The sequence below is a fragment of the Cheilinus undulatus genome, linkage group 22, assembly GCF_018320785.1.
Source record: "Cheilinus undulatus linkage group 22, ASM1832078v1, whole genome shotgun sequence".
In the NCBI taxonomy this organism is placed as follows: Eukaryota; Metazoa; Chordata; class Actinopteri; order Labriformes; family Labridae; genus Cheilinus; species Cheilinus undulatus.
In genome coordinates, this window is record NC_054886.1 from 33,908,757 (window position 1) to 33,936,104 (window position 27,348).

At 39.5% G+C, this 27,348-nt stretch overlaps 1 protein-coding gene across 8 annotated transcripts; it reads right to left on the reverse strand.

The window, feature by feature from the left end:
* Positions 1–2,767: 2,767 nt before the first annotated feature.
* LOC121504890 (toll-like receptor 2 type-2) lies at positions 2,768–21,746 on the reverse strand. Of its 8 annotated transcripts, XM_041779982.1 has the most exons (15): positions 21,609–21,746; positions 21,238–21,462; positions 21,021–21,079; positions 18,326–18,377; positions 17,924–18,192; positions 15,895–16,051; positions 15,634–15,783; positions 15,240–15,446; positions 10,186–10,308; positions 9,850–10,000; positions 7,737–7,901; positions 6,325–6,504; positions 6,100–6,240; positions 5,516–6,021; positions 2,768–5,418 (listed from the first exon to the last, which is right to left on the reverse strand). In XM_041779982.1, exons 5-15 carry the CDS (start codon positions 18,189–18,191, stop codon positions 5,004–5,006), a joined length of 2,463 nt encoding a protein of 820 aa, XP_041635916.1. In that variant the 5' UTR covers position 18,192; positions 18,326–18,377; positions 21,021–21,079; positions 21,238–21,462; positions 21,609–21,746; the 3' UTR covers positions 2,768–5,003. The 8 variants fall into 8 exon arrangements, with proteins under 8 accessions (XP_041635916.1, XP_041635913.1, XP_041635914.1 ...); XM_041779979.1 differs by lacking the exon at positions 18,326–18,377; XM_041779980.1 differs by lacking the exon at positions 18,326–18,377 and having other exon boundaries at positions 21,021–21,104.
* Positions 21,747–27,348: the final 5,602 nt, after the last annotated feature.

The following is a 27,348-nucleotide window of genomic DNA, read 5'->3' on the forward strand; positions in this document are numbered from 1 at the left end:
TGTTGCTGGTTAAAATTAATTTTGAGAGAATATTCAAGGGAATTAAGGCAAAAAAAAGTCTATGTGGTGTAACCAAAAAACTTTGTACCAAAAAATGTACCTTGTTTAAAAAATATTAAATTCATGGTAAAAACGCCCTATAAACTAGTTTGGCATAATCTTAAATTAGAACTATTTAATGTTTTATTAAAGTAATTGTGTAGTTTTGTTCTGTATTTTATACATAATTTGGGGAATCTTGTGAGTCAAGTGAACTTCAGAGAGTGTCAGCATGGTGTAACCACCATTTCAGGAGTCATTTTGTGGAAATCTTTGACAAAGACATGTGACAGGAAGTGATGCCACAAAGAAGGACCTTTGATGTTGCTAAGTGTTCCATGTCAAGGTTTGAAGCTCTCTGTTAATCCTGAGAAAATTTGACATTTTAGGCTAAGGTGAAGAGTGTGTGTAGTTACATGTCAAATGGTATGACCCAAGGAAAACATTTATAATTCATGATATTGGTAAAAAAAATCTGTATTTATTTAAAAAATAACTTTTAAAATCTTGACGCTAAGGCATTGTTCTCCCATTGGTGTCCATGCTATCCATCCATCCATCTTTTTCCATTTATCTGAGATCGGGTCAGGGGAGCAGCAGCCTAAGCAGGGAAGCCCAGACTTCCCTCTCCCCGGCTACTTCGTCCAGCTCTTCCTGGGGGATCCCGAGGCGTTCCCAGGCCAGCCGAGCGACATAGTCTCTCCAGCGTGTCTTGGGTCTTCCCCGGGGCCTCCTCCCAGTGGGACTTAGCTGGAACACCTCACCAGGGAGGCCTCCAGGAGGCATCCGGACCAGATGCCCGAGCCACCTCATCTGGCTCCTCTCAACGAGGAGGAGCAGCGGCTCTACTCCGAGTCTCTCCTGGATGGCCGAGCTTCTCACCCTATCTCTAAGGGAGAGCCCAGACATCCTGTGGAGGAAACTTATTTCAGCTGCCTGTATCCGCGATCTCGTTCTCTCGGTCACAACCCAGTGTTCATGACCATAGGTGAGGGTAGGAACATAGATCGACTGTTAAATCGAGAGCCTCGCCTTTCGACTTCGCTCTTTCTTCACCATGACAGACCGAAACAGAGACCGCATCACTGCTGACGCTGCACCAATCCGCCTGTCGATCTCCCGTTCCATTCTTCCCTCACTCGTGAACAAGACCCCGAGATACTTGAACTCCTCCACTTGGAGCAGGGTCTCATTCCCAACCTGAAGGGGGCATTCCACCCTTTTCCAACTGAGGACCATGGTCTCAAAATTGGAGGTGCTGATTCTCATCCCAGCCGCTTAACACTCAGTTGCAAACCGTTCCAATGAGAGCTGGAGGTCCCGGTCTGATGAAGCCAACAGGACCACATCATCCATGAAAAGCAGAAACCCAATCCTGAGGCCACCAAACCGGACGCCCTCAACACCCTGGCTGCGCCTAGAAATTCTGTCCATAAAAGTTATAAACGGAACCGGTGACAAAGGGCAGGCCTGGCGGAGTCCAACACGCACCGGGAACGAGTCCGACTTACTTCCGGCAATGCGGACCAAACTCTGGCACCGGTCATACAGGGACCAAACAGCCCTTATCAGGGGGTCTGGCACCCCATACTCCCAGAGCACCCTCCACAGGATTCCTCGCGGGACACGGTCGAATGCCTTCTCCAGGTCCACAAAACGTATGTAGACTGGTTGGGCAAACTCCCATGCACCCTTTAGGACCCTACCGAGAGTGTAGAGTTGGTCCACTGTTCCACGACCAGGACAAAACTCACATCGCTCCTCCTGGATCTGAGGATAGACTATCTGATGGACCCTCCTCTCCAGGACCCCTGAATAGATCCTACCGGGGAGGCTGAGAAGTGTGATCCTCCTGTTATTGGAACACACCCTCCCTTCTTAAAGAGGGGAACCACCACCCCAGTCTGCCAGTCCAGGGGCACTGTCCCTGATATCCACGCGATGTTGCAAAGGTGTGTCAGCCAAAACCACCCTACAACACCCAGAGCCTTGAGGAACTCAGGGTGGATCTCATCCACCCCTGGAGCCCTGGAAGGAGTGCTCTCCAGCACCCCTTCCAGTGACTCCAAACAGGGTGGGTACTCTGAGCTGCTGTTCGGTGCATACGCACAAACAACAGTCAGGACCCGTCCCCCCACCAGACGGTGGAGGGAGGCTACCCTCTCGTCATCATGCTCTGATGAAGGCTTTGTGCCAAAATACATAAGCATTTGTTTGTGATGTGAGCTAAATAAACAAGTCTAAATGGTGATGTTTTGTCCTCCATAACTTGGATTCTGAGATGTGCTGCCTTTTTCGGAATTTTGAACGATTTTTGAACTTGGGCTTAGCACTCCACTGACGGTGTACACTGATGTGAAGCGCAACTCTTCCCTCCAACTGTTAAGAATAATAATGTCCTTTACATTTTTTTAGTTTTTTTTTTAATAAGTAAATTTAAAAATTCATGGATAACAATAATAATTCTATTTTAGCATTAAAAATATCATTTGGGTTAAAGAGCTTCTACATATTGGTGTATTAACCATTGCAGAAACTTAACAAATGACTTTGGTAATTACCAATGCTGTTAACTGAGGGCAGCTGTGGCATAGACCTTACTTTGTTTAGGGTTTGGGTGGTCTAATAAATTTGTTAAGCACTGTATATATAATATATATAATATTAATATGAATATTAAAATTAATCTTGTTATTTTCATGATTGTTATTTCATTGTTGTTATTAATATTATCAATATTGATCTCATTATTATTATCAATCTTATTATTATTAAGAACACATGCCAATGATGAAAGAAAATCCTCTTTCATCTTGGTTGAGATCTGCTGCGTGAGAAACCTTGTGAGAAAATGACCTCTCACAGATTGAAACACTATAATGAGTGAATGAAAACACAAGTCAACAAGCTTGCTCTATTTTTCACTTATGCCCCATTTATACAACAACATTTTCAGTCAAAAATGCAAACGCTTTTTAGCGTTTTGACTGTCTGTTTACACAGCAATGGCGTTTTGATACCTAAAACCGAAACTTTCTGGAAACGGGCTCCAGAGTGGAAGTTTTCCAAAATGCCTCTGTCTCCGTCTCCGTGTAAACAGGGAAAACAACAATTTCTGAAAACGCACATGCCCACTACGGCTGCAATCAGCTGTCAAGCACGAGTGTCGCAGCACTCTGAACCAAGCCATGGCAGGTCGAGCCGAGCCGTCTGATTTTACTGCTCGTCATGTCACAGACAGCTGGACTTAGAAAAGGGGACGCATTATTCTTGTTTAGAGGGCCATCAGTGCCAGTTTCTTTAGATAAAGTCATGCTATTATTTTTGGAAATGATTACTTTTACCTTTTTTATAGATCATCATGATAATCGCCGTCATCATCATCGTAGTGAGGCAGAGAAATCTCACAACTCATATTAACCCAAAAAAATGCTTTGCTAGATCAGTCTTGTTATAATGTGGATATCAACTAAGAATAATTAATTCCCCACGGACAAATTCAGCTCCTACAGCCTTTAACTTCTTGTGGATTTTCTCATAAACCCTGGCGCTGCACGTGAGCGAAGCTGGAGCCTTTTTCAGTGTGATATTTCTATTTTCCTATCCGCTTTATCTGTTTCTCGGAAAAGATTTAGACTTTGTGTTTTTTTTCTATAAGTTTTAATTACTAACTTCAGCCCGTAGACTCTCCTGTCCCCTTCTCATACATATCAGCTGATGGAGGAGACAGGATTAAAGCTTCCGTGTTAAGGTTAAAAAAGATAGTTCCTCTCTTCCAAGAAGCAGATGAAATTGAAAAAGGGGAAGTAGAAATATTGTTCTTAAAAGGCTATCATTCTTTTGCTGTGGTAAAAGCAGGAAGCGCTGCACTTTCAGTGAAAATCTATGAGAAATCAAAGGCTTTAGGAGAAAAAAATTGTCCCTGGAAAATCAAACAGTCTTAACAGGATTTCGTTATAATAAGACCGGTTTTGCAACGCATTTTTGTGTTTATATGTGCCATAAAATTTCACTGCAGTGCTACGATGGTGATGAGGAGGAAGATTTAGTGAAGAATTACTCTCATGCACACGTTTGATAGAAATGTTACATATTATCAAAAAACACATGAAAACACTGTCCTTTGATGATTATAATTCAAACTCAAATCTAGCTAATTTGACTTTTTCTTGATTTTCGGTCGTCCAGTGAGACTATGGGTGCTTCCGCCATGACAGTCCACACGTAGCGAAGCCAGTGCTTTGCGTCACCATGTCGCTACCCCATCGGGGAAGGAGTGAGCGGCGAATTAGATTTTGGAAATGATCCGAATCACCGTTTAGATCCAGGAATGTTTTTAAAGGATTCTTCACTATTGGGAGACAGGGCTGATGGTGGAGGTCTGCGCTCTCTGAGTGCTTGCCTAGTTGTACTTTATTTTTAAGGTTGTATCTATGACACTCTGCATACTTCCTGTATTTAAGGCGCTCTTCCACGTAATGTTTCACAACGCTGAAGAAGACGAAACGCGTTCGTTGTGCCTTATGTGCCTTTGATAAAACTACCTAAAAGGACATTTTGAGTGCTGACACCTCTCTCTTTTTCTAGTAAGTCTTTTTTGTCTGGCACCTTGAGAAGTTTTTTGCTTGGAGGGTGCTACTTTTTTTTGCTTTAATTGCCTACTTTTGGCCAAATGGAAAAACTGCCTACGTTAGCACTACACAAGTAAAGACTGCAAGTAAAGAATGATGGATTTGATGGATGGATTCTGTTCGTGATGGCATTGTGTTCTATAATCCTGGAGAAGACACAGTCTAAAGGGATTTCAATTTTAGTGATATGACCATTTTTATGGCATTAAGTAACTTTACAAACAAAATTTCAAAGAATAATCAAAAGTGAAAATAAATATAAACATGGAAATATGAATTAAATTGATTGAAACTGAACTTTTTTGATTGTGTAGTTTGACCAGTTTCTTTGTCTCAGTCATCGTCCTCTTCTTCCACTCTCAGAGCCCTACGAAGACTCTCCCAGAACTCCACAACCCTCTCCTCCTCCTGAGGCCACTCCAGGTAGGTGGTGGACCTCATGAGTTTGTGTAGTTTATAGAAGCGTTTGGGGATGTTGTCTCTGGACAGCGGTTCCAACAGGATCAAGATGGCCGCCTCATCACCAGCATTCCCATCAAAGAGCCAGAAGTGGGAGAAGTCCAGCTCATAGCGGCACCAGTCGGACTGGACGAAATTCTCAGAGAGGATGAAGATGGTCCGCCGACTTCGCTCGATGGCACTCATGATGTTGTCCATAATCCAGTGTCCGGGGAGGAAGTCCCGCTTGTGGAGGCAGAGGGTCAGAGGTCTGGGGCCTCTGGGGTTTGAGGAGTCCTCACCATTCTCTCTGTGGAAGAAAAAGCAAACACCATGAGCAAGTCTTGTTCCTTGTGTTAAACTTTTTCAGATGTGTCACTGATATTTGGCAAACAATCCGCTGTTACCCTGGCTCCTCCAGTTCAGGTACCAAGTAGTTTTCCACCCAGCTAGCATCCCTCTCGCTGTAGGACACAAAGGCGTCAAAGGACAGCAATGCTTCTGTATCCATCCTATCCCTTTTTCTCCGTTGTTGACTGCTCCTCTTCGCCTTTACCCACGCACAAGTCATCTTGAGGTACCAGAATACATGGAGGCGCCAGAGCAGGATACTCACCAGCAGGGCAACACACAGTGCTACACCACAGCTCACAGACACGAACAAAACCCGATGGCATTCAACAACAGAGAGGCTGACTCCACCAACTGGTCGTCCCTGCAGGTACAGAGGGGAGTCGCAGACGTAGCTCTCCTCTCTGTCTGTTATCTGAACCTCTCCAGCATCTTTGAAGGCAGACTGGAGGAAGCTGACAAAGTCACAGGAGCAGACAAATTTGTTCTGACCCGCCTGGAGGCTCTGGAGTCGACTGTAGGACTGGAGGTCTGAAGGCCCAAACATGTTCATGGTGTTTGACTGTGAGGAAACAAGGAAGGGGTCACTCTTGGAACACTCAAGGCTGGAAGAAATGTTGGAGATGTGATTGGTCCTTACCTGTATTATCAGTGTTTCCAGATTAGGGAACAGCCGTCCATGTGGCAGACTCAGGAACTTGTTCCCAGAGAGGTAGAGCTCTCTCAGAAAAGGCATGGACAGGGAGAAGTTTTTGAGGCTGTTGTAGCTCAGATCCAGCACCTGTACATGATGAAGTTAGTTTAAAAATGGTAGGATAGGAGTAGCGTCTGTCAGGATTACTGCTCCATGCATGGTTTGTCTTACCTCCAGGGTTGTGGGTAGACAGCTGGTGACTTCTGTAAGTTTAGCCCTAGAGATGTTGAGGTATCTCAGGGTGTGTGGCCAGGAGCAGCTCTGAGGCATGGAGCTGTATCCATTCCTGCTGGCGTCCAGGTGGGTCAGTTTGGAGAGCCTAGCTATCATTCGGATCAATGTGGACAGAGACTGGACAGCAGAAGGATAGAGGTAATTGAATGGGTCATGGTTCTTAAACTTGCAACTTGCATCCACAATTTGATCTAAAGGTAAGCTATGGACTTTTTAGTTACTGTTATTCTACTTCTGTAGCATGAGGTGCTAAGCTGTGCTGTTATCACAAGCATCCCAATGGATGCATATCTGACATCATCTAGAAGGTATACAGGCTTTGGCTCAGTCCCAGGACCATGTACTTCCAATACCTCACCATTACTCTTGATGTGAACGGGAAAAATGGGGGATAAGAGAGGCAAAAATGGGGCAAAAATGGCAGAAAAGGTGATATAAAATGGCTAAAAAGTTGCAAAAATGGGGCAAAAATGGCAGAAAAATTTGTGAAAAGCAGCTAAAAAGGGACTAAAAATTCATGGCCAACATGGGTTAGAAGAGGCAATAGTGGGTCATAAGTGGTAAAATTGGCTAAAAAAGTAGTAAAACGTGGTCAAAAGTGACTTCAATGGGTCAAAAATGACATGAAAGTGGTAACAAGCAGCTAAAAGTGGCAAAATAGGATGATGGATGCAAAAATAGGTCAAAAGGGAAAAAATGGCTGAAAAGTAGTGAAAAGCACCAAAAATTTGGCTAAAAATTGGCAAAACGGGTTGACAGAGGCAAAATGGTTCAAAAAAATTGCAAAAATAATTGATAAAAATGGCTAACAATGGTGAAAAGGGGTTAAAAGAGGCAAAAATGGGTCAAAAGTGGCAATAAAAGGCAGGAAAATGGTGAAAGTGGCTAAGAAGTGTGAAAAAGGGGAAACACTGGGGCAAATTTGGTGATAGTTTGAACAAACTGATGAAAAGTGGCAAATAAAAGTGGTAAAAATAGGCTACAAACAAAAAAAAAAGGCCCCCACTCCAACCCTAACCCTTACCTCATATTTGTGTTTTTCACAGACAACTTAGTAAAGGCCTTTTTAGTTGTCCTGAATCCTTCAAGTAGTCTGTCAAGTCTTCCTTGTCCAGGACAGACCGGAATAAAAAGTAATTCTGAGACCAGCCTCAGCCTTACAAACAAATACAGATACATAGATGTGGTTTTCATAGTATGACTCTAGAGTTTTGGGACAGTACTGCTAAAAAAACTGCTGTGAAAACATGGTTGACATGTTACAACGTCTAATTATTCATTTCTCACCTTGTTAGAATTCTCTGTAGCTTTGACATAAAAAAAGTCAGAGATTATATTTGAGAAGTCACCTTCAGAAAGTTTCCACTGATGTTTAAAACTCGCAGGTCCTTCAGTGGGCTTTTTCCATGGCACAGGGACTCTTGAAGAGCCAGGTCGCTCACACGGTTGTCAGACAGATCCGCGTACTGCAGGTTCTGGAGCAAGTACGTCGAGTGGCAGTTCACCACAAATGCCTGAGAGTTTGAAAGTTGTCAACGTGTTAAGAAGATACCTCAGTGCAGAAGTTTGCAGCATGTTTCACCGAGGTTGAAGTCCCATTGCGTTAATGGTTTGAAATGTTTCACAGACATCTGAACGACTGCAGTGTGTTTCACCAGATAATTTGTATTTTTCTCAGAGGAAGGGGCACTACTTTTAAAGGGTTTACCCAGTGTTACTCAACCCTGCTCAACCAAAGAGCCAAATAGTTGAAAAATACATCTGCAAGAGCCATAATCTAAATAGTGAGAGGTGGCAAGATGGGTTTGAGTGGCAATAAAAAAGTTTAAGGTGTCAAAAAAGTGTCAAAAATGGGTGAAAAGGGGCAAGAAAAATAAGTTATGGTTGTAAAATTGGTCCAAAAGTGGCAAAAAAAAAAGTTGCAACAATAAATGAAAAGGGGCAAAAAAAAAATGGGTGAAAAGGGGCAAGAAAAATAAGTTAAGGTGGCAAAATTGGTCCAAAGGTGGCAAAAAAGTGGCAACAATAAATGAAAAGGGGCAAAAAATGGGTTTAAGGGGCAAGAAAAATAAGCTAAGGTGGCAAAATTGGTTCAAAAGTGGCAAAAAATTGGCAGAAATGGGTGAAAGGGGGCGAAACTGGGTGAAAAGGGCAGATAAAAATAAGTTAAAGTGGAAAAATGTGTCCAAAGGTAGCAAAAAAGTGACAAAAATTGGTTTAAGGGGCAATTAAATAAGTTATGGTGGCAAAATTGATCCAAGAGTGACAAAAAGAGTGGCAAAAATTGGTGAAAAATGGCAAAAATGGGTTTAAGGGGCAATAAAAATAAGTTTTGGTAGCAAAATTGGTCCAAAGGTGGTAAAAATGGGTGGAAAGGTGCAAATTATACAAAACATGGCAAAACCTCTAGGTGAAAGGTGGCAAAAGTGGGGAGAAAGAGTGGCAAAGAAGGGCAGAAAGTGCCAAAAATTGGTGAGAAGTGACAAAAAATGACTCATGGATAACAAAAATGGGCAAAAATCAGCAAAAAGGTGGAAATATTGGCAAAAACAACCCAGCAAAGATTTGCAAAATAGGAAAAAAAAATGAATTTAATGGCAAAAGGCAGCTTACACAAGCAAAAAGTGGCAAAAATGTCAAAAGGCAAGAAAAAGGTATCAAAAATTGGCAAAAATTGGCAAAAGCTTTCAAAACTGGGCTAAAAGTGATAAAGAATAAGTGGAAAAATGGGCTAAAAGCAGTTAAAATTGATTATAAATGGCAGCAAAAGGAGAAAGGGGGCAAAAGATTGCAAATACAGGCAATAGACATATACAGACAAAAGATAAAGGTTGACAATTAAAATTCTACTGTATAAGTGCTGGGACAAAATGATTACAATGACTTGCAATGCATAATTTCTATGGTCAAATTTCCTTGTTTTTAAGTTTTTCAGGGGGAATGATATTTCAAATTAAGACATAAAAGAGCCACAAATCATCACAAAAGAGCCACATGTGGCCCCAGAGCCACTGGTTGAGTATCACTGGGTTAACCAGTCACGGTGGCTGACTTGTGCCCTACTCGCATGGGATTAGTATTACCTATGAACCTCTGGCAATTTGGAATAATCAGGAAGAGTGTCTGTGTTTTTAACTCTATGTGAATGGACCATGTCTGTAATTTGATGAGTAAAAAATCTGGGGCTAATTACCCAGCATGCTTCAGCTCACACAGGTCCACAGGTAATACTAATCCTGCGTGAATCAACATCTCTGTACTTTAGAGTGGTAAATATGTGTTTCTATGATCCACGTGGCCTTTTGTGTGTGTTTTTCTGAGTGAAAAACGAATACAGGCAGTGTAGAAGATTGTTAATAAAGTTTTAACACAAATACAGGTTAGAAATAGTACTGTCTTTTCAGTTACTTTATCTTGGTAAATTCATACAAAAGCAACCACATTGGGTCAGCTCTTCCTTACCTTAGTGTCGATTGTTGAGATTTTTGTTGGGTAGTGCAGCAGATGGAAGTACTCTGCAACCTTTATAAATTTAAAGAGATCCAGGATCACGATGTGTCGTACAAACACCTCATCGAGGCTGCTGAGATGTGTTTCATTGCCCTTCTCCCACCTAACAGGAAACATAAAACAAAGAAGTTACAAAATCATTCAGTCACCTTAGATCCTTCAAAACATTTTACAACATACATATGCCAACAGCATTTTCAGACTCAGTTTACGAGAGCTAACACACTTAAAGTTTCAAAGTTGGTATGACAGGGCCTTGTGGGTAATGCTGATGTAAAGCTTTCCTACCTGCCTTCACCGGTCAGTATGACATCGTCTAAAGAAAAGAAGGTGATCGGCACTCCATCCATCATCGATAGGGCTTCAGTGAGCGCCTCGTCTGATAAGGTGATGTTCCTGAAAGTAATGCTCCTAAAAAAGACAATGAGGTCACCGAGGTAAACAACAACAACAACAAAAATCACAACACAATAGTAAAGGCATGACTGCGGTGGTCCTGAAACACACCGACAAATCACAACGAAGAAAAACAAAAACAAAGAAGAAGAAACACACTTAACCTTCTACAGCACAGCATTGCCCTCGGGCAACAGACTGTTGTTTTAAGCCTGATGCCCAGTACATGCGAAATTTAAATGATGCCAACCAATCAAAATGTTTTAAAAACTTTCAAATTTTAGTCCAATAAGATGTTGGGGCAGGCGACAGGTGGAGCAGCGGTTAGAGCTGTTGCCTCACAGCAAGAAACTTGCTGGTTCGCTTCCCGGTCAGGGCCTTTCTGTGCGGAGTTTGCATGTTCTCCCCATGCATGCGTGGGTTCTCTCTGGGTACTCCGGCTTCTTCCCACCACCAAAAACATGCTCATTAGGTTAACTGATCACTCTAAATTGCCCGTAGGTGTGAATGTGAGCATGCCTGGTTGTCTGTCTCTATATGTCAGCCCTGCGATTGACTGGGTGTCCAGTCCAGGGTGTACCCTGCCTCTCACCCAATGACAGCTGGGATAGGCTCCAGCCCCCCCCTCCCCCAACCTGGAATGGAATAAGGGGTATAGAAAAAGGATGGATGGATGTAAGATGTTGGGGCCACTATCAAGCAAGATTTGAAGGCGGGACATCCCTTTCTCACACATGGTCACAGGAGCATATGGTGTGAGAAGGAGGCAAGAATATTTGCCTTTGTAACTATGTTTAAAATGACATAAACTCTAAATGAAAAATACGTGTGTGTATCAAGTTGTAGAGAGGGTTTTTATCAGGTTTTATAAAGTGTCTTTCATTTTGCATATTCAAAAATTCAGTTTTTCTTTTCGTTGCCTTAGGGCAACGCTGTGCAATAAGGGGTACTTCTTGAGGGGGACTTTGTTAACAGCCTATTTGAATGTAAATCCTATATTATTTCATGTATTTGTGCACAAAACTAATTGTAAATGCAATAGTATTGTTTTTCCTATTGAATGCTACTTCTTTAAACAAATTTTGATGGAAAAATGGACATAAGGTTGTTCCATGGGGGGGTTAGGGTTAAGACAATACAGCACAATGGCCAACAACATGTGGCAACAAGGGAATATGCAGAGTTTCTGGGTGCACAGGAACACCAAATGTGATGTGTATAAAGTGTAATGAGAACCTCTGTTTCACAGCACAGAAGCTCAGCATTAGTTCATACAGGACACAGTAGTCATATGCCCATCCATGATCAGCTGATGGCCAGCTGATCCAAATTATTGCCCCCCAGCTCCCACAGCCAATCACAGGTCTTTCTCTTAACACAGCAGGGAATTGAAAATGATGTGCTTTTCACAAATCCCTGCTCACTTAAAGCCGATGCACCACGCTGCCGATGGTAAAGCTTAAAATCCTCCACCCCAGCTTCCTCCTTTATAGCATAAAGCTTGCTGCACCCTCATATTCATATATGACTAACCCTGGGAGCATCTTCACAGCACAGCCTTCTCCGCCAAGGAAAACTGTATATCCAGTTTGAAATAGAATGGTTAAATGTTTGATGACAGTGTTCTAGACTGAAGGACTGTTTTGAGAAGTTTCACCCAGTGTCAGCAATGTCTCACAACATGAGAATCAATATGACATGACACTGAATGATACAAATATAAGCCTGTATCAATTCATATATGTAAATACCTTTCAAATGTTTCACAATTGTTTGTGTCATATTTTGTTAACATTTTTGGAAAATGTTCTGAGGTTTTTTTGGCTCTCTAACAGTTATCTTATGATCTATGAATTAATAATTTATAATCATTGTCTTTGTTGTTTGGTATATATATATAAATATATATATATATATATATATATATATATATATATATATAATAGTTGGGGGGTCTGAAATATAAAAAAATTGTTTTGACCATAAAATGGCCTAAAGTGAATCAGTAAATGATGCTGAATAATTTTCAGCATGTACTATCAACATGTGTGCAGTAGAGGGTTAAAAGACTTCAATTTTGGCGCGCCGGTAGTCGAGTGGTTAAGGCACGCATCATGTACGCAGGCTAGCCGGGTTCAAATCCGGCCTGTGGCACTATTTTCTGCATGTCTCTCCCTGCTCTCTTCCCTGTTTCCAACTCTATCCACTGTCCTATCTAATGAAGGCAAAATGTGCCAAAAATAAATCTTAAAAAAAACTTCAACTTTAACTGAAAGTTGGTGGTACCTGCAGACCATTTTTTTAAACTAAACAGTCTGGGTCATTCTTCTGTCATTTTGGCCTTTACAGCCCTGATTCCAAAAAAGTTTGGACTCTTCTTCTTTTAAAAACGGTCTGTGAAGGTCGGTGAAGGGAGGAAACCAGTTGCTGGAGCTTTGGGAGAGGAATGTTGTCCCATTCATGCCTGATGTAGGATTGTTGTGATGGATGTGGTATGTGGTTCAGCATGGTCTTGCTGACAGAGACGTTGTCTGGATGAGAGCATATGTTGCTCTAAAACCTCTCTCAGCATTGATAGTTCCTTTTCAGATGTTAGAGCTGCCCACGCCATAGGCACTAATGCACCCCCATACCATCAGAGATGCAGGCTTTAGACCTGAGCCAGGAGAACAAGCTGGATGCTCCCTCTCCTCTTCAGTTCACAGGACATGATGTCCATGGTTTCTTAACCCTTTTGTGCCCTCTCCTCAAATTTACTACCCTCTGGACACCTTCGAGGCAAAAATGTAGACGTACAAAAATAATTGCCATTAAATCACCGTACGTCAATTTTTTTTTTCTACTTATTTGTCATAAATCTCTTTAACAACGTCAGACCTGCTCAAATCTACCAAACATTCAATGATTTTCAAAATTTTAACACTTTAAATGCCGGTTTGATGATTTGAAATATTTTAATTTTCAAATTGATTTGATTGCATTAGTATTTTTTTGTAGTTCCAGCTTTGACATTAGGGCACCCTCTGGACACCTTCGAGGCAAAAATATACATGTTAAAAAAACTGCCATTAAATCAGCAAACGTCAATATTTTTTTCTACTTTTTTTCATAAATCTCTTTAACAACTTCAGACCTGCTCAAAACAAACAAACAAAAAACAAACAAACAAAAAAACAACAACAAAAAAAAACAATAATTCTCAGAATTTTAACCCTTTGAATGCCAGTTTGTTTTTTGAAATATTAGATTTTTTACTGCAAAAAAACACAAAAAGTGAATTATTTTCCATATAATTCATAGTAGAAAGATGGGGCTCTGGGGGTGATAGGAGTCCTGGATGGGTCAAAGATTAACAACTAAATTGATTTTATTGCATTAATATGTTTTTACATAATGTCAGAAATACCCTCCTGACATCTTTGAGGCAAAAATGCCCCCATTTACTTCCATTAAAACCAAGTTTTTTTAATCTCACTGTCATTGCAGTATAAAATCATGCATTCTTTAATGTCAGCATTTCAATGTGAAGAAGTCTAGTGAAATTTGACATTTTTACCGTATTCCACCAGACTCAACCATTTACTCATTGTAAGACCATGCACCAAATTCTTATATTTTTGTCCGTTTTATTATGGAGAGTTTTTCTGAGAATTATTGAATGTTTGGTAGTTTTGAGCAGTTCTGAAGTTGTTAAAGATTTATGAAAAAAAGTTGAAAAAAATATCGATGTATGCTGATTTAATAGCAGTTTTTTGTACGTGTACATTTTTGCCTCGAAGGTGTCCAGAGGCAGCTGCCCTTAAGGACCCCAACTATTATGAGCATCCAACATCGACCTCCAGCCTTACTTCATGCACACAGAAAAATCTCCAGATTCTCTGAATCGTTTAATGATATTATGGACCGTAGCTGGCAGGATATAACTTACCCCAACTTTATGCAGAGGTACAGTGCTGAACAAATGTATTAGACCACCTGTCATATTTGTCTCAGAGACCATCCAGCATCAAGAAGTGCTTTAATGCGGACTCTTTCATTTTCAGTCAGCTCTCCACATTTTACCATTTTGAACAGGAATGAGGAATTTCAAACTGAATTCACCCAAATTTGAGCCGGCTCACTGGGCTTCTCTGAGAAGTCAGAAATGAATCAACATAACACTCAACCACTAAAACTCATTTATCTGTTCAGGAATGCAAGTAAATAACTATAATTTGACATATTAATCAAGAAATATTAATGTGCTTTACTATTTTTCAGTTTTTTGTGCATCAGTAAATTTGAAAATTCATGGATAACAATAATAATTCTATTATAGCATTAAAAATATCATTTGGGTTAAAGAGCTTCTACATATTGGTGTATTAACCATTGCAGAAACATAAAAAAAAAGATTTTGCTAATTACCAATTATGTTAATTTAGGGCAGCTGTGGCGTAAACCTTACTTTGTTTAGGTTTAGGGTGGTCTAATTAATTTGTTAAGCACTGTACATTTTTCTGAAATTGTTTCACATTTTTTAAAAGCAGCTTTTGGCAGATTGGAGAACCTCTGGTAAAGCCTACCTTTTATACCCAGTCATGCTAATGAACTGCTGACAGTCAGTCTTTTCAGTAGCAGCATTCTCACCAGTAAAACTTCCTTTTCCAGCCTTTTGCTATCAAATTTATCATGTGTTAGTATTTCTCCATTAATTGGGAACATTTCTCAGTTTCAACATCTTATATATCATGTTTGATCTTTAGTAAACGATGGGTTATGAGGTTGCAAATCTTTGCATTCTATTTGTTACTGACATTTTATGCAGCACCCCAACTTTTTTGGTGTTCAGGTAGTAGGTTCAGGACTACGCAGACCTACTGAGTATGCTCTGCCTTGGCTAGGACTCAGAAGTATAATTCAGGTGCATCAGTGTAAATTCAGAAGAACTGAGGAGACACATTTACCTGATTCTCCTCTTAGTCAACTCCTTGAAGGGTTCCACAGATCCAGTCCCAACCAGATAGACCTCTTGCACAACGATGGGTGTGTTTGAGTATGCCACATCAGCGAGAACAGCTGAAGCTAAGGCTCTGTCTGTTGAAACTGGACCCTGGAGGCTCAAAGTGACATGACCTAGTGGCCATATACCTGCTAGAGCCCCAGACTCGTACCTAAGGAGGGAAATACACAGTGTTTAAACTCTGCCACCAGGGGGCTCTCAATCCAAACAATAACAAAATATGAGCCAAGTAGTCATGTAAGAAAATGTTTTGCTGATTTGATGTGGGGAAACTCGACTGCGCCCCATGCTATTTTGACTTTGAGCTTTCAGCAGATACAACACTGTCAACTCCCCACCTTTTAAGGTTATTGGCATGTAGAGTGAGCTCCTCCAGCTCTGTGACCCCTGACAGATCTCCTCTCTTTATCTCCAGCAGAGCAGGACCTCCAAAAGCCAGCCTCCTCAGTCTGACCAGGCTCTGAAACACGGGGGGAGACCCCAGACAGCTGGAGAAGAGGAAGTGAGAGAAGCAACACCCATAGGCATGAAACATTTCAACACTTTGATATGTAAAGAGGCTTCTGCTCAATCTTTTCTATGAAATTTGGACTCCTTACCTGTAGGGGTTGTTGAGCAGGTTGAGCTGCTGCAGAGCACTGAGCTTGTTGAACCATTCATGGTTGAGAGCAGTCAGGTTATTATCAGACAGATCCAGATTCTCCAGACTCCAAAGAGAATCAAACGCTGATGGATGGATCACAGCTAGACTGTTACCTGAAAGAGCATTATCTATGTTTAATATTATCCTGGAGTGTCATTAAAACCAACCTGATGTCAGAGAAAAACACAAAATCTGCAATCTGCAGATAAAAGCGAGCGATGCAATGTAAAGCAAGGCGATGGGGTGCAGTGATTGCCCCTTTACTCTGTTCTTAACCCTTGTGCCCTCCTCGGGCATTTTTGGCCATTTTTCTCAACTCTGTTTTTGTTAAAAATTTGTAATTATTTAGTCAGTTTTACAGCTTGTGGCATCAATTTTTACAGGAAATTTTCTGTCTAATTAAATTTTTTGAAATCCAACATGTTTGACTCTTAAACGTCATTCAGACTCGCTCAATGAATTTTGTACCCTCTGGACACCTTCGAGGCAAAAATGTACACGTACAAAAAACTGCTATTAAATCAGCACACATCATTATTGTTTTCTTCTTTCTTTCATTAATCTCTTAAACAACTTTAGACCTGCTCAAAACTACCAAACATTCAGTCATTTTCAAGATTTTACCCCCTTTTAATGCCAGTTTGATTATTAGAAATATGTCATTTTTTACTACAAAAAACACAAAAAGTGAATTATTTTCCATAAAATTAATAGTAGAAAGATGGGGCTTTGGTGCTGATGAGAGTCTTGGATGGGTCAAAGATTAGCAACAAAACTGATTTTATTGCATTTGTATTTTTTATGCAGTGCCAGCTTTAACATTAGGGCACCCTCTGGACACCTTCGAGGCAAAAATGTACATGTTAAAAAAACTGCTATTAAATCAGCATACATCAGAATTTTTTTCAGCTTTTTTTTCATAAATCTCTTTATCACATTCAGACTTGCTCAAAACTACCAAACATTAAATAATTCTCAGAATTTTAACCCTTTTAAACTCACACAAAACTCTCCATAATATAACAGGCAAAATACAAGAATTTGGTGCATGGTCCTACAATGAGTAAATGGTTGAATCTGGTGGAATACGGTTAAACTGTCAAATTTCACTAGACTTTTTCACATTGAAATGCTGACATTAAAGAATGCATGATTTTATACTGCAATGACAGTGAGATTAAAAAACCTGGTTTTAATGGAAGTCAATGGAGGCATTTTGCCTCGAAGATGTCAAGAGGGTATTTCTGACATTACGTAAAAAAACATAAATGCAATCAAATCAATTTTGTTGCTAATCTTTGACCCATCCAAGACTCTTATCACCCCCAAAGCCCCATCTTTCTACTATGTATTATATGGAAAATAATTCACTTTTTCTGGGGTTTTTTTTCAGTAAAAAAAAAATAAAAAAAATAAAAAAACAAACTGGCATTAAAAGGGTTAAAATTCTGAGAATTATTGAAACTTTTTTGTGGTTTTGAGCAGGTCTGAAGTTGTTAAAAAGATTTATGAAAAAAAAAGTTGAAAAAAATATTGATCTATGCTGATTTAATTGCATTTTTTTTTTTTTTTGTGCGTGTACATTTTTTGCCTTGAAGGTGTCCAGAGGGTAGTAAATTTGAGGAGGGCACAAGGGTAATTTCCTCTCTGATGCTGAGATGGATGATGAACAAGGAAAACAGGAGATGATAAGGCACCAGAAGTTTCAAAAAGAGAATTTCTCCTAACTTTCTTTCTCTGTCCTTACTCAGAGGAGCTTGTTTTACAAAGTGGAAGGTTGCACATTTATGATAGACATTTATGAATATTGTGACTCTGACTTTTTAAAACCAGGCGACACTAAAGATTATCAGTACAAAGCCACACACTTCTTCAATCAGTAGGATATTTTAACTTTGTGTTGTGGACTAGCTCGTGTCTGTAGTCATGAATTTCAGCTCACATATCAATTATTTACAGAATGCTTTAAATCCAGTCATTATTACCGTGTAGACTCAAGGCTCTCAGCTTGCTGTGGCCAGTCAGATCATCATCAGTCACCTCAGTGATGTTGTTGAAGGAGAGATCAAGAGTCAAGGCGTGGTCTGAAACCACAGGAACATGGACAAATCCACTGTAGGAGCAGTTACAGAAGAACTGTTGGTCACAACGTTCACAAGACCATCTCTCTCCATCAGTGTCTGACCTCTGAACCCAGCAGAGTGAGAGAAGGAGGACGAAAAGGGGGAAATAACTGTGTGTTCGCTGCCCCATACTGCAAAGGAAAAAGACATTTTTACAGGAGAAGAGATAGAACATTGCACAGTTTTCCAAATCGGATGCATGTGTGGAGACGAACATCTGAATCTACTAAATGTAGACTTTTCTGCCTGTTTGTTTGAAGTTACCTGTTGTATTAATGTAACATTTGCAGTATGATAGGGTTCTCATTGATTAGTGCTAGAAAGACAGATGACAGAGTAATGTCAATTATCAGATGAAAAATGCAACTGAAAAATGTATACTGCTTAATTGCAATCTGATGCTAATACCAGCTAAAGTAGCTTTGGAACCTCGACTGTTCCATGTGAAAATTCTCAGTTTTTAACCCTTTTTTGATACCATTCAGAAGCTCGTCCTTTCTGATTATCTTCTTATTATTATCTTAGGATCTACCAGTAATGTAATATTTCTCAAGTCAATGACATATGCCATGAGATTGGCTTCACCATATGATGATAGATATCTCCTTAGTAGTCATACTGCAACAGTGACAACTTTTTCCTGCTCACCTGGTTCACCTTAGAGCTTTTGATACCTAATTATATTTTAGAAAAAAATAGTATCATTTTTATTTTCATCATTTTTCTTCATCTATAGTCAATAAAGATAGCAGATATATTAGATAAGATCATTAATGGGGTTAAAAGAAGCTAGTTCAAGCCATTACTTTTTATTCCCATAATAAACTCAGTAAGATACTTGTCAACTTCATACGGTAATGTCTTTTTTATTTTACAAAAACAAAAACAAAGAAAACAACAACAAGAAAAAAAAAATCATTTTATTTTATTCTGCTTATACGTTAATATGCCATATTATCTATAGGGTGAAATAACTAATTTCTTTATAGACATTGGTTTTGTACAGTCAATATTAAAGATTAAGTTAGAAAATCATGAAATTCAGAGGTAAAATACTTCAGAAAATATGTATAATTACATATTTAAAGAATGAAACAATACATTTTACTATCACATATTACTGAAAACTAGTATTAGACTAGAGAAGTTGCATTTTCTTGCAGTAAATGCGTTGAAATGCTGAGGCTGAGGGCGGAAAATGAGAAAATGTGAAATATAGTTGCTAAAAGCAGTGAAAATAAGAAGGCATAATTAATGGTTGAAATTGTTAAACTTGTGAAGAGCCATGGTGATGGAGCATCAAGTAGCTTTAAATGGCATTCAATTGCCGAAAATACATAAAAATAGCTTAAAATAGCTATAAATAGCATCAAAGCTAAAGAGCACAATAGCAAATTTGTGGAAAATGTAAAGAATTACAGATAAGCACATTGTTATTTTATCATGTGAAGATGATAGCTTTAAAATTGCTAAATTAAAGCCACATGTATGTTATAATTATGGAGAATGTTAAAGCATGACTGTGTTTGTATGTGTGTGTAGGACTCCTAGGTTGCTATGGTAACGAATGCCTCCATGACATCACAGCTGAGATAAAAGCTAATTAGTCACACCAGTTAGTTTCAGTTAAAGTGGGCTCAGAAAACGGGGTTGAGAGGTCAGAACATGCACTCAAACAACATCAATTTCGATGTACTTGTAAAACCTAGCAGAAACCAAAGGTATCGTGAGAATCAGCAGAAGCTGACGAACACGGTGAAATGTTTTTTTCATGTCTGAGAAGCGAAAAATCATGCTACAAGCGTGATCTAAAAAAGTGTCTCTTTCTGAGTCTGAAGACCAAAGTCACAGAATCCATAACATTGCAGCAGATGAAGAAGATTTCGCCGTTCTTGGGACAGTCTGTCCTCTCACGCCAAAACTGTGCATGACGTGGCTTTGGTTCTTAGTTTGACAGTAGCAGGACAAGATTTCCTCTATTCTGATGCCCTTTTATGTCTGTGGAGTGAAGTTTGTGGATGTTATGGATGTTTGTTCTTGAGATTTCTTCTGTGTCATCAGCAGGCTGCTGCACTCTGACTGATGATGTCACGCACTCTGAAGTTTGACTTTTTTGTGTAAAACCCCAAAACTTTGTGTTGCTTAAACTGAGAAATCTCAAAAACTTTAGAAGATAACTAAAGGCTGAATACATGTTAAATAGCTGAAGAGTTTGTCTACGTTTTAAAGCAAAAATGAAGTCTGTATGTGGAAGTATGCAGAATCTGTAGAATCTCAAAGTTGAAGCAGTTTTAGGCAGAACTGCAGAAATCTTCCATTCATTCAAAAAATGTGAAAAATGTTAAATATTGTAAAAAGTAAAAGGGTTAGAAATGTGAAAAATACAAGCACACTTCTCCTGAACATGCTGAACATGATAAAAGTTGAACCATGAAAATCAGACAAACTGTGGAGATGTATGGAAGAATACACCTACATCGTTTGGTCTAAACTTTCGTACTTTTCTGTTTGGTCCGAACCAAAATGATAGGTGTGAAACCTGCCCTGGACTGTGGTCTGGACCAAACAGCTGGACCTTGGTCCGACCAAAAGAGGTGGTCTTGGTCTGGACCAAATGGAACCATGGTCTGGTTGATGCCCAGTGTGAAAGCATTATTTTGAAAGGTTCGGACCTTCGTATCAATGACAGGAAATTACGACATGACTACCGGCAAAGGAAATCCATCACCAAAACAAAATGAGCCACGGAAGAGCACACAACAATCTCACGCTACTGAAATTAGCCAGCAGCCTGGACAGGGTGGGCTAACAGTAGCTGCTTTACGTTACGCGAGGAGTAGAAGCGTCCATTATTATGTTAAATGGAAATTGTCCAAGCACGGAAAATTTCATAAAATTGTAGATAAAGTTATACCTCACTATTGACAGCTCATCTTTTCAAGAGTTTTACAACACATACCTTCTCTCCTGAGTCGGTGTTGCAGTGACTCGCAGGATTGCGTACTTTCTTCTCCTTTCCTGTCGACGATGATAAAGTTGTCATCTAATGATAAAACTCATAAGATGAACTCAGACTAACCTTATTTACAGTTGTCACTTTTGGTAGTAGAAAATCAACAATAATATGGTGGTAGGAATAACGATTTCATTCATTGTTCAGAATATTAAAGACTCACGTTATTCAACGTGTTGACATGAGACGCCTGCTGGCTGAATGACCAATCATTGTAAACTACAGAGACACTCAAACCACGTAGTTGATGACGATATCATGTAGGTTCGTCATGTAAAGTCTGTTAATCCGTTTGCAATAATGACAATGTGAAACCCAAACAGACCGAACCAAATACAGTGTAACAAAAACACAGACCTTGGTCCGGACTATCAGGTATGAAAACACCCTAAGAAGAAGCAGAAGAAGAACAAGAAAGGTTAGAAAAGAACAATATGTTTAAATGCCTCAGCTAGATAGATAGACAGACAGACAGACAGACAGACGGATAGACAGACAGACAGACGAACAGATGGATAGATATTTTTTTCTTACTTGGTTGTTGTGGAGTTGCTTCTAGATTCAGAGAAGAAAACATTTAGTAATATCTTAAGACGTTCATGACTAAAGTCCATTTCTGTCTTTGAAGGAATTTAAACACAGAAAGTCTTTACATCCTCGAACGAGTGAGAGAAAGAGGTAGTGAGAATGTAACTTTACTCTTGAGAGGAAATCTGTCCAACTTCCCTGAGTGACAGGCTCAAACCCTTCCCCCTCTATGCACCTGTATGTGGGGTTATATACGTAGACACCACACAGATAAATGGGTGAGAGAAAATAAATGCAAGAGTTCACGTGTCACCAAGAAACACTTATTCTTAAATAATTTCATTTATGCAACACTAATTCTGTCAAAGCCTCCCCTTTTTTTCTAAGAAGATTACGAGAGTTTCACTTGTTTGGGATGACTGTGAGATCAGTTTACATTCATTCAACTTTTATTTATAGAATCTATCTATAGACGATAGCTAGCTAGCTAGTTAGCCTCAAAAACCAAGCTGCCACCATTAAAAGGGACTGTTTAAAAATATTTTTTTTAAATGTTCATTTTTTGATTGAAAGAATTTCTATATATTTATGAAAAATATCTTTTTTCAATTAATGTTTTTACTTTGAGTGAAAAACCTTTAATTTCAACCTCTCATTTGTAAAGTTGTACATATATATATTAGGGCTGTCAATAGATTAAAATTTTTAATCGCGATTAATCTCACAAATTCCATAGTTAACTCGCGATTAATCACAAATTAATCGCACTTTTTTGTCTATTCTAAATGTACCTTACAGTACTATTTCTCAAGGTTTAAATACCCTTATCAACACAGGTGGACAAAAATGCTTTCTTTATGCAAATGTTTGTTCATGTCAACATCCCAAAACAACAACAGATAAAGTCCAGAAAATTCTCTAGTCTGAGCTCAAAGATACTGAACGCTGCAAAAATATGCTGAGAGCATAACATGGTAAACTAAAGCCACAACAGATGGAGATACTGACCTTAATGTAACATTACTGAATAATACCACAATGTAGAGTCAAACTTTAGACTTCTAGAAGTTAACTCCTCTGTTCTCAGCAGCTGAACACCAAACAACAGATTTCATCATCACACATGGACATAAAGAAGTCAAGTCTCTGCTGAGAGCTCAGCAGTAAGGCACAGACACATCTAATGGTGTTTCACTGTTCTGATGTGAGTAAGGTGGACACATCTGCCCTGCTCAAGAGAAAAAGCAAGTCATTACTTAAAAAATGTCTGCTATTATTTCTCATATTTTTACTTTCAAACTAAAAAATTTAGTCCAAATGTAAAATAAATGCTGACAGTAAGAAATGACTGAGAAATTTTAAGGTGTAGTAAGAGGACTTAACCATCTCTTCATTCTTCAGATCATAGAAGAGCTACAGATTTAATCTAAAATCATTTTTTTCTTCCTAAATAAAGGAGAGCCACAGTCTAATAATGCTTTCAGCTTCTATTCTGATACTCTACAGAGCTCATTCACTAACCTCTGCTCTCCTGTCACACACCAGCCTCTGCTGCTCTGTCTCCTCCTCCTCCTCATGATGCAGCTGTACATTCACCAGCATCAGACAATCTCCTACAGCGACTGCAGAGTCTTTGACAGTTTTGCAGCATCTTGATTGACTGTTATTTAAATTTGGCGTTTATTCACAGTTCCAGTCGATCGTTTTAGTAAGTTTCGTTTTTTTTCTGAATACTTTTACTTTCAAGCAGGAGCTGCGTGGGGATGAGAGCGGACCTTTAGGAGACGTGATCAGACCAGTCAACAGTCAATAGCGCAGCTGTGGTGCCGGTTCATGGCAGATATAATAGCCTGAATAAAAGAATAAATCAGACTGGCCCAAAAGTGCGTCGGCACACCGGGAAATGCCTGGTATGCCAAATTGCGAGTCCATCCCTGCAGAGTTGTCTGAGTGTCTCCATTGTAAACAAATCCAGCATGACCAGGGGGGCAGCTCTCTGCATTAGTGGTGTGCATGGCCAGTGAGTGGTGCACGCTATATAAGACTCTACGAACTTTCTGTAACTCCGTTCATGTCGACAGTAGGAGAAAATAACTTCAGTCTTATCTGACATGATCTGAAAGCTGAACCTGTCATTCAGAAGTCTCTGTCCTTTATTCATTTCTGCTCGCTTGTACCGCATCACTACGGCACAGCTTCCTGGTCTGGCAAATGTATTAGACCAACCTAACCCTAACCAAAATAAGGTTTATGCCACAGCTGCCCTAAATTAACAGCATTTGTAATTACCAAAATCATTTTTATGTTTCTGCAATGGTTAATACACCAATATGTAGAAGCTCTTTAACCCAAATTATATTTTTAATGCTGAAATATAATTATTGTTGTTATCCATGAATTTTCAAATTTACTGATTCACAAAAAACCCCTGAAAAAATAGTAAAGCACATTAATATTTCTTGATTAATATGTCAAATTATAGTTATTTACTTGCATTCCTGAACAGAAAAATGAGTTTTAGTGGTTGAATGTTATGCTTGATTCATTTCTGACTTCTCAGAGAAGCCCAGTGAGCCGGCTCAAATTTGGGTGAATTCAGTTTGAAATTCCTCATTCCTGTTCAAAATGGTAAAACGTGGAGAGCTGACTGAAAATGAAAGAGTACACATTAAAGCACTTCATGATGCTGGATGGTCTTTGAGACAAACATGATAGGTGGTCCAATACATTTGTTCAGCACTGTACATCTATTTTTATAGGTTACAACTGGTTTGGAAAAAGTCAAAATAGCTAAAATTTAGTTTATGTTATAATACTCTCCTGAGAAGTCATGAACAAACTCTTGGGTATCTATTCTGCAAATTTGTGTTTTGTTTGTTTTTTTTTTACTCAGTAAAGATGTTTCAATTTTTTTTGTCTTGTTATGACTGTTTTTGGCCAATGGGACATTATTTAAATGTAAAAGGATTTTCCAGTAGTTTTGAAGTTGGGTTGTCTAAAGGCCGACTCAGACTACATGAATTCAGCCAGGTTTAAGCTCGACTGCGACGTCGCAGCTCGTCGTCAAAACTCTGGCCTGATTTTGAGAGTCGGGGACGACAAACCGTCTTGTAGTGTTGCATAATTAACGACGCGCCCAAGACTCCTTTCGATTCCTCACGACCACGATTCAACAAGACTAGCATGTCAGAATTTTTCACATATCGTCGTCTAGTTTGACACCCTGACCTGACGTTAACGACTGATTTCTGACGTCTAATAACAGGAGAACATTTGCTCATTATCTTTGCATCATCATTTACTAGATTTACCACTTTTATCCCCTTCTATTCCCTAAAACTAATGTGTAAATTTTATTTTATTTTATTTACATTATCACATGCAAACCTTAAGTTCTATCTGAAGGAGAGCCAGTCCATATTGTCCTCCTCTTGATACATCCATACTTATTATCCATAATCCAATCCATAAATGTGTCTTGTTTTATGAGCAAAAGAGCGCTACAATCACACAGAGTTTCTGTTGCAGAGTGATTGACACTCTTTGGCCCGCCCCCCGGCAACCTGTAAACTCGCGCTCAGTCGTGGAGACAGTGATGATGTCAGCATACACTGAGCAGCCCGGACCACTCTCATAGTGTGGCCAGGCTGTCAGCCAAGACGGGACAAGATTTTGGTCGCTTAGTCTGACATGGTGCCATCATGAACGACCAAAAGAATTGCGTAGTCTGAGCCGGCCTTAAGGTGCCTGGTGTTGGTAGTGCCATAAGCCTCCAGTGGTTTTAGAGAGCATCGCGTCTGGGGAAGCTAGACGTTATAGCGCTTCACACAAGTACAGCTGCTCTGCATGATTTACCACTTTATGATCCCATCCCACCTTTTTCTCTGTCCAATTCTGCAACTGTTGAGACATTGTACTGCTTATAAACCCTTTCAACCAAATTTTTTGGCCTGATTTTGCCAGGTTTAACCTGTTTCTGCCCTCTTCCAGGTAATGTTGCCCATGTTGACCCATTTTTGTCTCTCTTTCACCACTTTTTACACCAATTCTTGCCCATTTTAACCACATTTCTGTGTTTGTTTTGTTGTTTTGTTGATTATGTCGAGATAGGCAGTGATGAGCAGACAGCAGACGAGTTAGTGAGCATGTGAGAGAAGACTGAATTAGAAACTAACTAGTCCTCCTGATTCAACTTACGCTAGTGCTTCATTTTGTGTTCTCCAGGTGGGCATCGTTGAATGTGGCACTAAAACCAAAAGATTGTCACTGTTGATGCAAGACTTTGCATTATCATCTGCTGTGAAATCATCTGTAACTTGATGAGCAAAAGAGGAAGCTGGCATGTTCAAACCGTTGCAGGTGGCTATAAACTCTGGTATTATTGCACGCTAATGTGGGTGAACTTCCTTATTAAGCTGGCACAGTGAAAGGATGTGACATTATTCAGTGGTTCAAAGACACTGTGAATAAAGCAAACACTCCTCTAAGTGAAAAGTAGACCAAGCTTGTTGACTCGTGATTTTGTTCACTCATTATAGTGTTTCACTTCTGCCAACCGTAACCCTTATTTTAGATATCTACTAATTATTACAGTAAATTTCTGTAAAACAGCTCAAATGTTAAGTCATTCTAAGGCTATTCCAATGTTGAATGTTTGAGGGATGGATTTAACAGCTGCAGACATTTAAAGCCAAAGGATACTCGTAACATCACATCTTCTTTTCCTCCTTTTCTGAATTCAGTGATCTTTCCAGGGCCATACAGGATGCTTTGGGGGGCCTGATATGGCCCCTGGGCTGTCAGTTGATGATCAGTACCATAAAATGTAATGATAAAAGACTGTCTGTTAATAAAAATAGAAAATAAATTTGCTCTTCGTTCTATTGAGCATGCTGTGAGGGTGAGTTTCTGCCTGTGATTATCACTTCCCCCTTTATCTGCAGCCCTAAAGTCTGCTGTCGCTCAGCTACGGCTCAGTTAAAGGCAGGATTGCTCAGTATTGCCACAGTGAATTAAAAAAAAAAAAAAAGGAAAGGCCATGTGCCCTGGAGAAATACCCATCAGTGTCCCATGACTGAATGGAGCTCTGTCTAATGTTTTGTAATCTGTTGAATGATAAGAAAAATTAACAATGCAGACACTCAAATACACACAGACGAGTTTGTTTTTCCCTCATCACTTATTTCAGACCTCATTCTCCTGACAAGTCCACACAGAGGTCTTTATTATGATATAAAACCAGGAAATAAAGATCTGACTAGATCCAGTATGGGGAACATGATCTTTGGATTAACTGACAAACCGCTGAACCAGCAGAAAAGACATAAAACATTGAGGCCATCATCAGCAAGTCTTCACTAGATAATGAAAGTGAAATAAACTATTTATATATATTAGAGCAATGTTCGACCACAATTCCTAAAAAGTTGGGGAGCTGTGTAAAAAGTAAATAAATCCAGTGATCATCAAATCTCATAAACCCACATAAACATCATATCAGATGTTGAAACTGAGATATTTAACCATTTCATGAAAATTTCAGCTCATTCTGAATCTGACGGCAGCAACACATCTCAAAAAAGTAGGGACAAGGTCATGTTTACCATTGTGTAGCATCCCCTCTTCCTTTAACAACAATCTGTAAACATCTGGGAGGTTGGGAGACTAGTTGATGGAGTTTTGGGAGAGGAATGTTGTCCCATTCTTGTCTGATTCTAGCCGCTTAACAGTCCTAGGTCTTCTTTGC